General features: G+C 43.9%; 1 protein-coding gene across 1 annotated transcript; it reads right to left on the minus strand.

Annotated features, from left to right (window-relative positions):
- Positions 1-11,220, minus strand: atg9a (ATG9 autophagy related 9 homolog A (S. cerevisiae)). The gene is made up of 20 exons (XM_056590529.1): positions 11,059-11,220; positions 10,718-10,792; positions 10,363-10,508; positions 10,179-10,222; positions 10,015-10,079; positions 9,534-9,683; positions 9,068-9,209; positions 8,589-8,729; positions 8,194-8,314; positions 7,462-7,637; positions 6,986-7,108; positions 6,329-6,516; positions 5,688-5,841; positions 4,661-4,840; positions 4,075-4,284; positions 3,367-3,599; positions 2,933-3,050; positions 2,279-2,552; positions 1,948-2,093; positions 1-1,491 (listed from the first exon to the last, which is right to left on the minus strand). Exons 3-20 carry the CDS (start codon positions 10,463-10,465, stop codon positions 1,483-1,485), a joined length of 2,577 nt encoding a protein of 858 aa, XP_056446504.1. The 5' UTR covers positions 10,466-10,508; positions 10,718-10,792; positions 11,059-11,220; the 3' UTR covers positions 1-1,482.
- Positions 11,221-11,896: the final 676 nt, after the last annotated feature.

Consider the following 11,896-nt stretch of genomic DNA (forward strand, 5'->3'; position numbering starts at 1 on the left):
TCTTTTTTATTAAGTTCATCATTTATTACAGTTTTGTTAGATACAATCATGTTAGGTTCATCATTTCATCAGGGCTCTGCAAAACCAGAAGTATCACCACACTGTGATTGATACGTTTTTATTATATACGTTTAATTTCCCAAGCAAATCGATACTTTGAGTTAGATAAATTATGTACTATCGGTTGAATAGGCTACCAGGCACAATCTAAAGAGAAAAACGGCTAGATCTATACTAGATCTACATCTAAAATGACTGACAAAACACGAAATTGAGTTAGAATGCATTTTATTTTACAGTCGTAGCTTAATTTTCTGCATCTTCTAGTCCGTAAACCATGACCATCTGTTTCTCTGAGAATCAAGTCAAGAGTCAAATAACAAATAACAATCTTCAATTATATTTTCAACATACACACAACTATTGCCATGACTTTAATATATGATTTTACAACTGTACAAAACGGTAATTTACAGAAATTGTATAAAACAATAATTTCACTCAAACCCATTCCCCATTTTCCCATATTTGTGAAACAACCCGCCATCACTCACTTAATTTGAGCTAAGAAACACTTTGAGAAAAAATGTCAAATAAAAAACACAGCCCATAAAAGAACATGCTTGGAACATAGATTAGATTAAAACAAAATCTAGAATATTTAGATTTACCAAAGTGCATTCTTTATTTGAGCACTAATGACTTAATGAAAGAACATTCCCCTGGTGAGCCGATGTGTCTATAGATGTGAGCTTATTGATGTGTAAGTGTGATGCAATTGATGGGACTACATCATGCACTAGTAGCAATGGACGGAAGGGTCTGAAAGTGGCCGCTCTGCATGCTTTAATCAGTCATTGGAACAAGAAACAAAACAAAAAGCACTCACAGGAAACCGAGTGCAATAAATATTAAGACAGCGTGCGTGTATGTCTGGATAAGTATGGTCTAGGATTGGTCCTAACTATAGGAAATAATTAAATTAAATTAAATTAAAGAAAGAAAAGGATATAGGAACATTTTCTTCATAAATTCTTGTCCGAATTATTAAAATATTAAAACAAACAGATCAATATTCTCTTTTTGATTACTCGAAAATAAATGAAGCAAAATTCTATCTCTTTTCAGTTTAAGTGATATCTACGAAGTTCTAAAAGTGGCTTACTCATGTATGATTACATGGATGAAGGTGATGGGCGATGAAAAGGCTAAAGAGTGACCTTTTAAATGATAGATATACATCTATAGAGATATAGATATGTATACATACACATACACACTCACAATTAATTTATACACTGCGTGACTTGATTAATAAGAGTCATACAGGAGGGCTATACAGGTTATGGTTTGTATTTGTAAAATGGCACACCCTGTCTTGTACTTGTCAAAACAATGTGTAAGGGGCAAATGAGGCGTTGAGTGTGAGTGAGTGAAAAAGTGAGTGAATGTGTGCGCACACTGCATCTTCACGAGGCACAGCTACGTCACCTTTAAACAAGAGACAGAAACAGAAGAATTAGACACACGTTCACATTGCTGCCTCCCTCCCTTTTTGACCACAGCTGGAAAAAGTCTGCTGTGTAATACCAGGTCCTTAACTAGTCCTGAAATAACTTATCTCCTAAAACCTAATCCCCATAAAAAGTATACCTACAAACGGTTCGAAATAGTGTAATGGACAGAAAGAGTAAACGTTGCGTGTCTTTTTAGATAACTTTCCTTTTTAGTTAACTTTTCCTAGCCAGCCTTTTCTAAAGGGTTTACCGGTCAATTCACCTTTCCAATGATTAAAGTTGTCTACAAACAAAGCAATACACATATTTGCCATTTGGTGTTTCCAAAGCGTCTTACGACATTATCTTATCATGGGAGGCCCAAGCGGGATCAATCAGACAGTATAGATGAAGTAGGCCTGTGCACAGTCAGAGCATGGTTTGTATTTACCCGGTGTATGTGCGGGGCCACCTCGTCCTCGGACCCCTCCTCCGGCACCGGGGTGTGGAGACGCGGGGCCGCCTGGCCGTCCTCGGCCCACCCTCCCATGGGGACCCGGGCTGACCTCACCACCCTGCCCCCCGCCCCCAGGTAGCCTGGCAGACAGAGATAGGGAGGTCCGGTAGAAACAGCAAGCTACTCTCAGGAAAGATTCATTATAATGAGGAGAATATAACAAGCTAATCTGCGTTAGTCAGTAGTCAAACTGCAGACATCACAAAGCAATAGCCAATCTCAACAGAGATGTATGAGACTAACTTGACGTCGGCTGTTACCTTACCTGTGCTACCGCTCCCCCCATATTGTTGGTGACCACCGCGCTGAAACGTCGCCCCCTCGTGGCCAGTGCCGGAACTGCCGGCGACTGAGGCGGAGGTGGGGATGGCGCTGGGACTGGGAGCCGCGCTGGGGAAGGTCTGCGAGCGGGGGAAGTTCCTCAAATGGGTCCTGGCGTCGCTCCGGACCTCGTCCACCATGCTGTCGCTGCTGTCGTCGCTTTCCTGCCGGTGCCAGGTGTGGCGGGACAGATCGCCGCGGGACTGTTGCTTGTGGCACTACACCAGCACACAAGAAGGGATTCGTCATTAACTTCCCCTGTGGAGGCTTTATATACTGGTCAATCTTTTTTAATGTGATCTGGATATTTTGAATGATTTGCATTTTGGTATCATTGTCAAGTACATTATATTTGCACAGCTCTTAATGATCCAGTCTCAAAGGGCTTCACGTGCCACATTTCCACACATCAAGCCCTCAAAAAGGCAAAGGAAGGACTCCCCAAATCCAAGGGAAAGCCTTGATTTCAAGTTGTTATTCGTTATTCAGCAGTCAACGTTTTTATTTCAGGTTTTATTCTCATTTGTTTCTGGGACACTGCGCTAATGCACGTTGGTTAGTTTGGTTTCATGACATTTGAATACGTTTGACTGCTCACCTCATGCATGTAAAGCGCATGGATGCTCATCTCTGTAGAGGCGTACTCTGATAGCACCATGCTGGTCATCTGACCCTCCCACACGCTGCTGCCTGAGCTGACTGTCCTGGCGTCAGTGCTGAAAGGTAGTGGAAGAAAACGATGATAAGCAGAAGATAAAAAAATAAGATAATACTTACCGCAAAAAATCCATTACAATATGCAATTTTGAAACTATTACATTTCATTGTATTACAGTGTCATCAAAAAGAACTGGACCTTTAGATTCCTAACAAATAAGGAATCAATGGGTACGGTTTAGTCAAAAAGACTAAAACCAAAAATTCAATGTCTAACTATGTGATAATCATGCAGTGGACCATGTATATGCGCGGGGGGGGGAAAGTGTGCTCTTAAGCTGACGCCCAGTGGCCTGGAGGGAAACGAGTTCCTACCCGGAGCCCCCCATGGTCCTGCTGACAGAGGAGGCGTGGCCTACAGCTCTGTGGGCGGTGCTCATGCTGCCTCTCAAGTGCAGGCTGGAGCTGACTGGGGAGAGGGAGCGCAGGGCCGACACCCCCTCGCCCAGCCCGGCCACGCCCTGGTTGGTGAGCGAGCAGTCGCGGCCGAAGTGGACGGATCCCAGTGTGGTGGGACCGCCCAGCAGGTTGGCCACCAGACTCCTGGGCTGAAAGAATCCGGAATAGACAACGGGGAAAAGGGTATTTTAGTACTACCTGAGATTTCACGTCAAAATGACAGTGACCATTGATCTATTTTCCAGGAGCATACATTTTTTTTGTTTACTAGTCAAACCGATCAATAGGTGTTTCGATGCGCTACATTTAAGAACGTGAAATGCTCTCATTACTGCACTGCATTGGTCGATGACTAAATCGCATCGATTGATTACGGCCTTATTAATGCATTCTATTGATAGATCTCTGTAGCACACGGTTTGACACTCAGAAGTGGAGACATGACAGATGACCCGGCTCCAAACAGTAATTACTAAAAAAACAAAACATTATTTACCTTTTGTATATATGGAGGGGGTCCTTACTTTCAGATATAGAATAACCGTTATCATCGATTATTCCAAAACAATTCCTGAATTTCCCATATGTGATTGATGAAATCCATTAGATGCTCTCTGCTCTTACCTCGGAGGTGGAGATGGAGTTGAGCACGTCCCCGGACGCCCCGCCCACCTCCCTGTGGACCTTCTCCTTCAGCTGGCTGATGAAGTGGGTGGTCTCCTGGGGCGGCTGCCACTGGGGGTTGGTGATGGCAAAGTGCATCAGGGACAGCTCCGTCTTGCCGTCCTCTGCCTGCTGGTAGATGGAGGCCTCCGTCTTCCCTGCCGACATCCACTGAGAGAGCGAGAGAGAGACCGAGATAGATAGAGACAGTGCAAGAGATATCATTTAATTAAACGATGTAATGTGAGTCACCCTCCTGAGGCCTTATAAAGTACATTTTCTTGTAATTGATGTTGAGGACAGTCTGAATACATCAAATACATCATATGTTTTAGAAGTTGCTACCTTGCACATACCGTGTACTTGCGATTTCGCTGTGGGTGGGGTACAATCAACCTTAAGGGTTTGTGCCAAACACAGGGTATTGTAAATTCTGAGTAACTGAAACGAGAGCCAAGTGATGCCTCTTGCCATAGTCAGAGAGCAATAAGAAGCAAAGATTCAGGAAACTCCTTTTGTGTGTGTGTATCTGAAGTACTCGTCTCACCGCAGGGTGCCCGTGCTGCCTGATGTCCATCTGGGCGAAGGAGCAGGTGTCGCCTACGCCCACCACCTCCACAGTGAAGTTCCTGAAGAAGTCGATGATCTCCAGGGACTTCCTGCGCAGGCTGAAGATGAGGATGAAGGGCGTCACCACGGGGCTGATCAGCTCCTCCAGGATGAACACCTGGACCCATGGGTCCCGAGGAGAAGAAGACAACGTGAACCCCTGAACGCAGTTGGTCAAATGCCATCGGACCAACTCACTTTAGAGTCATTCAGCATGACGCTTTATCTACAGTCAGATTAATGCCACGAGAGGGAAACCATCAAGCTGGGATATTTTCTAAGATAAGTGTGCAACATCTGGTCGATATGCTCTTGTCCGACCAAATTGACATTGATCCGACAATCTCTGGCATTCCTTTCCCGAGCAGGGAAGTCCAGCAGCTATTTGGGCACAGTATTTTGTTTTGAAATTGTGGACTTTTTCAGCCTTCTTTTTGTTGGCTTGATGTGCATTGTTTGAAATGAATAAGGCACTTTCGTTCGTTTGGAAATAGTTTTTCAAATGTTTAATAACCCTCATAAAATAGTGGGCTGGAGCAATAGTGGACTGCTCTGTTTGTTTTTATCATCATTCTGTATACGATTAAAAACATTTCAATATGCTGCAAATAGCATTTTTATTCATAATTAATTTAGGCTACCAGGTCAGTGCACCATGACCAATTTAGGTAATCTGGCAATAACGCGCAGATTTATTTTCTCTTTTGTTTATTGCACTCTACCAATATTTTCTTTGGTGACAGTACAGCCCTACATACAATACCACAGATTTGTGGTTTGAGAGGAAAGAAATCCAGGAAAAATCTGACCATTGATGTCATAGGTCTGTAATTTGGAGCATGCCAAACCCATATTTCTTCCAAATTTGCCCAAAGATACCTAACTCCATTCATTTGGGGATCGAAACCCAGTACATTTTATCTGGGATTCGAAACATCTCAGGCCACCATTGTACCGGTATTTACCGCTTTGTACTGGAAGAGCTGGGAGAACTGGTCGCGGGTCTCATATCGATGTGCATTGCCCTGCCAGTGGTCGGGCATGTAGTGGATGTGAGCAAGGATCACCCTCAGCAGCTGCTCAGGGCAGAATACCATGTGTTTATCAGGGATGAACGACCTGAGAGAGAGAGAGAGAGAGAGAGAGAGAGAGAGAGAGAGAGAGAGAGAGAGAGAGAGAGAGAGAGAGAGAGAGAGAGAGAGAGAGAGAGAGAGAGAGAGAGAGAGAGAGAGAGAGAGAGAGAGAGAGAGAGAGAGAGAGAGAGAGAGAGAGAGAGAGAGAGAGAGAGAGAGAGAGAGAGAGAGAGAGAGAGAGAACGAACCATTGGGTCGGATGAAAGGTCTAAGGGTTATATAGAGGAAGTAATATAATATCAGTATTTGTAACACTTAAAACACCCCCCGCTCTCACTTGTAAGGAAAACATAACCAACCTTCAAACAAATTCAACACAAAGGATGACTCCATTACAGATGACTCCAACACACTGCATTATGAGCGAGACAACAGCGATGTACAACAGGTAAGAGATATGGAGTCGACCAGCCAAACAGAACCACAGGCCCCAAGCAGGCTAAGGACATGGTGGTCTACCAGCCGAGGCCCACCTGCACACGGTCACGCAGACGCCCAGCAGCGTGATGGAGGAGAGGACGTGCTCCACCGCCAGCACGTCCTCGTCGTAGATGGTCAGGGCGATGAGCACGGCCAGCAGAGAGCCGGCGAAGAACGCCACGTTCTTCGCCACCACCGTCAGCAGCGGCGACAGGAAGCAGTTCATGTACTTGGAGGAAGGCTTTGGAGGGGGGGGGGGGGGGGGGGGGTGAGAGCGATGTCATTTGAAATCAAAGGGTTTGAAGAACAATAGAATGTGTGCAAGTTTCATAGTGGCACAAAACCATCCGCTTTGTGCTAGCTGTTGTGGCTCTTGGCTACAGTGTTGCTATACTATCTGAATGCCATAGGTAGAAATAAACATGCTCTACATGTTAGAGCAATGTACATCCTCTCTAACTCTAATTACGTATAAGTGTGTGTGAAATTAACCAAACAAAAAGGCATAAAGACAAGAGCAAACAGGACATGACTGAAATCAATGAGTCAGCCAGTTTCATCAAACATATTCTGTTCTGATTTAAAGAACAGTACTTCCTCTTCTATTCCAAACAACAGTAAGCAATGTCCCATCATTTTGCGGTGAACATGGGACCCCTCAGACTGCTCTACTGGTCTAGTGATGTGACGACAGGAGTTGGACGCTGTACCTTGTATCCCTTACTGAGCCGGGACATGAGCTCGTGGTCCAGCTCATTGAAGTGTCGCAGGTAACAGCGACCGTACAGAGACCAGCACCTCGCGCCCAGAGAACCCGGCTCACGTTTGATCACCTACGCAACACATGGGGTGACACATATAGAGTGCTTATACAGCCCATGAATATTAACCAACATAATGATCATATTAATAGAATCTAGCTATGATCAATTAGGTCATTTGTTGTGCATATTCAGGGTTGCTTGTTGCATCTTATTTTATACCTGCTTATTAATGAGATCACGTGTTTCAAGTATAAATAACAGCTCAGAATTTGACGGTTCAATATCAGATGAGCACGAGAAAGGTTGTACACATGAATTACTGTCTCAAATAAATAACTTGGTGAAAAAGCTGATATTTGTGTGTGCGTGCGTGCGTGCGTGCGTGCGTGCGTGCGTGTGTGCATGCGTGCGTGCGTGCTCACCTCAGTATAGCTGAAGAAAGCGTAGAGGATCTGCCACACCAGGATGACGGGGCAGAGCAGCAGGTTAGCGATGCCGATCCACAGTATGCGAGATGCCAGCCGGTCGGCCAGCTCCTGCCTGTTGCCTCCCCTCTTGTACTCTGTTTTCAGGCTCCACTCGTTCCCAAACAGAGACCCTGGATGGAAAGCCATGAGCATGATTACTGTGCCATTACTGTGACGAAAATCCTAATGGTGGTAGAAACCTGCTGTTGCATGTTTGACACTTTATTCTCCAGCTACTGCTGGTTGTGTTGTTTTTGTGATGTGTAGGTAGGTATATGTCCGCTCACTGGCTTCTGTTCATGTGTCTGTTGTAGCTCGGAGAGGGAATGATTGCTGATGAGGCTGGCCCCAGGTGTGCCTGATAGCAACTAATCCCAGTGGAATTGCTCTCCCTCTAATCTGGCCTGACCACACATACCTTTTCGTGTTAACCTGTGAAATAAGTAGTAACAGCAGTAAAAAGCTGTAAATATTCAAATTCATAGGAGTGCTTAAAGAAGAGCCGAAGAGGCATTTTCATAAACAACCAAGATGGCTACCGCTGATGTGTCAACGCTGTGATTGGTTGGAGGTCCATCAAATTGGCATTTGGACTGCGCCGTTGATAACACCCCTTGGAAATCTAAAATGAACTGAGAGGTTCCAGACTCGTATGCATTTGCAACGTGGACTGAGCCAGCCACCCACCTGGTCCCCAAAAGAAAATGAGCTCAAAGTTGTACTTGAGGCCGCGTGTGTAGAACACAACCTCTCCCAGCAAGGGAGGCCGGAACCGCATGGGCAGTAGAGACTTATTCACCATGGCAACCTACAGATACAGGAAGAGATGGATTCACAGATGGTGTTAATCTCTATCTCAGAGAGAGAGAGGGAGTACAACTGGGTTTTGTATGATAAGATGATAATTGACACTAGATACATAAAAACAGATATGCAACATCAAAATAGTCATTGAGACTATTCAAAAAAAGTAAGAAAGAAAGAAAGAAAGAAAGAAAGAAAGAAAGAAAGAAAGAAAGAAAGAAAGAAAGAAAGAAAGAAAGAAGGAGAGAGAATGTTTGAATCTGAATTGAGTCAGACACCATGTAGTTCTTGAAGCGGAGGATGCGATGGTATATGTCCAGTTCGCTCAGCTCTTTCTTGTGGATGCAGATCTGGTGTTCTTTCTGGATCTCCACAATGCGTGCCTGAACCTCCTGCCATGTCACGTAAGGCAGCTCAGACTGTGAAAGGAAAAGCACATTCATCATGTTTTGTTTTTTCTCATTTTTTCTTAATTTTTTTGCTTAGCATTGAATGCTCTTTTTTTTAGGAGCTCACACAGCACAAACCTGACCTCAAATGCATAGATTTACAGGCAAGAGGATACCTACGAGAACGTGGGGGATGGGGGGGGGGGGGGGGGGGGGGGGGGGGGCTGCACACACAAAGGGTTCCTTTTTGGATCAAACTCATAGCCTTCTGACAGTGAGGCTGCAGCGCTAACCCCTGAGCTAATACTTTTTTTTTTTTCCAAGTTGAAAAATCGATCTCAACATGCCAGCGTTCGGTTAACTCTCACCATGGTCATTTTCAGGGCGTTGGTGTAAAAGGATCGAATCTCCCAGTAGCAGCAGATGTTGTAGATGAACTTGACCAGGCGATGCAGCCAGAAAATGCCAGATATGATCAGCACAAAAATCACAAAGGCATTGTCTCGGATTCTGAGGGAAGCAAAAGTATTTGCAGTTAATAATATGTAATATGTAAGACGTATACCAAATATATCTAAGTTTCAAGTAAAGCCTGCAAACAAGATGCATAAACCTTCCCTGTGCCTTAATGACTTGACAGGGAAATATTTGTCTGTCTCTTTAGATAAATGCTTCAGGAAATGACTAAATAGAAACGTCCAAATATATTTGTACGTTCTACATTCTACATGACACACAATCGCCATGCTTTAGACAGGATAAGCCATTAAAACACAGTATCTACAGTGTCTACAGCTTCATGGCTGTATTGAACAGACCCCCCCCCGCCCTTACCGGGCGCTGCAGACGTCCACAGGGAGGAAGGCGTCCGGCAGGGTGACCTTGGAGGAGTCGGTGTGGTTCACAAACTTGTTGGCGAAGAGGATGTCGTAGTCAACACAGTTAGCCAGGAACAGAGTGAAGCCCACCACAAACAGCAGCTGACTGGGAGTGTGTAGAGAGAGAGGAAAGCAGAAAGAAAGAGAGAGAGAGAGAGAGCAGAGACAGAATAAGAAAAAAAGGAAGAACTCCCAGCCAAAAGGCACTAGATTCGATCCCCAATGTCCAAAGCCTCCCTTTAGGCATCCTTGAGCATAGTATCGGCTTCATTAAATAAATATAAAAAAAAAAAAAGACTATCGCTGATCACTTAATCAATAACGGTAGAATAAGGCCTCCATCACCTCCAAAGACATCATCACCAACACATTGGAAACACACATTGGAAACACATTAAAAAACGAAAAGCAATTTGTGTACTGTTAATAATACTTACACCAGCTCAAAGATCTCCCCGAGCAGCATACAGGTGAATCCATTCTTCTGGTGCAGGTTATAGACGTGAAGTAAGGTTAAGGTGCTTTCATAAACCATGTCATTCAGCAAGATCAGAGTTATTATAGTTCTATGATAGAAAATGATGTAGTGTGCAAAGGATATTCTCTGGAAAAACAGGTCCAGGTTTTCTATATGGTGCCATTGTGCTAAGGAAACAAAACATAAAACAATACATCATATCACCAATGTCACAGAGGATTTGTGTGTGTGTGTGTGTGTGTGTGTGTGTGTGTGTGTGTGTGTGTGTGTGTGTGTGTGTGTGTGTGTGTGTGTGTGTGTGTGTTACATTTGGCTCCTTCGGGCACGTGCACCAGCAGATTCTCCTCCCCTGGAGGTGAATCGCTGTAGGATGCCTCGAGACGCTGGTACTCGGTGTCAAAGTGCGCCATCCCGACCACAGCTTCAGTCGCGCCCAGGAAACCACCCTAGAGGCTAGACCATAGTACAGAATACCAATGAGAAGAATAGAAAGACATAAGCCTGAATATTAACATTGAATTGAAATGAGGTAAAAAAAAAATACATTGACATGTAGGCAGATTGTTTTTTTAATGATTGACTCGGACGTGAGAGAAAGGAGACTGTCCACACTAAATAAATACATCAACCAATCAATCAATCAATCAATCAACAATATTGACCTCCATTGCAGATCGCTCATTCGTTGCCTTCTCGGGTGTATATCCAACATCTCCGATTTTGGAGCAAAGGACAGGCTATGGAGATAAGGAGGAGGAAATATAGCCATCACGGTGTCACAGCAAAACAAACGTGCGAGAACGCATTATTTCATACACAAATCACCGAGTCGTCAAACACGATACGATACGATAAACACGATCAAAACAAGTAAGCCGCACGCTGTAGTGGCTATTATTGACAGCCCAACCAATGTTATTTAGCTAGCTATAACGTTAGTGATGTTGTTGTCGCGCGTGGACGCCCAGGCCTTCTTATGTTATACGACATGTCATACACCCACCTCGTCAAACTGTCTTCTTACTTCAGCGAGATATATTCCACCGTTTACTGAGCAAACCCCAATTTGTTAAGCGTTTCTCCACGTCAAATGCTCGTTTTCGATTTCGTTGCGTCAGTGTATCCGGACGTCAGTTTCATTTTCTAAACAAACAGCACGGGAATGTCTGTCAAATGATAACGACAGAAACTACATCCAATCAGAGGGCCAGAATTGTTTTGAAGCCAATGTCAAAGCCAATCATATATATTTAGGGCGGGATCAATGGGTACAGTCGGATTGGTTTGGATTCTTTCGTGTCACACCCATAACACACCTAATGATGACTGGTGGACAGGTAGGCTGTCAAGTTGCCTAATATCAACATGAATATATCCCCACTATTATACTCATAACCTACCAGGGATACTAGTATAAGAGTAATATAAATAACATATTGTATGCGTAGTCTTTTATTTGTAGAATTTATTTAAAAATATAATTTATTTAAATGCATCACAACAAACAAAACACTTCATGTTCAACTCATCTCATCCCCGGATGACGCCACAAACCATGGATGGAAACATACATTACTGGCTTCAGTAATTGTATTAATGCCATCCCTAACGTGTGTAATAAGCAGTGGGGATATATGATTATATGATGTGATGGTTATAATCCAACATTACACAGCATTGATGAATACTCTATTCTGATTGGTCCATCACTACATTCAGCAGTCTGTTAATTCTGAATAACAGATGGCTACTATGATTAACATACCATTGCTAAGGATGGTCTGTTACAACAGTCTAAACAAACTGACCTTGTTTGGTGGGGGCAATAAAAACAATTGGCT

This window comes from Gadus chalcogrammus, chromosome 5 (assembly GCF_026213295.1).
Source record: "Gadus chalcogrammus isolate NIFS_2021 chromosome 5, NIFS_Gcha_1.0, whole genome shotgun sequence".
Classification (NCBI taxonomy): domain Eukaryota; kingdom Metazoa; phylum Chordata; class Actinopteri; order Gadiformes; family Gadidae; genus Gadus; species Gadus chalcogrammus.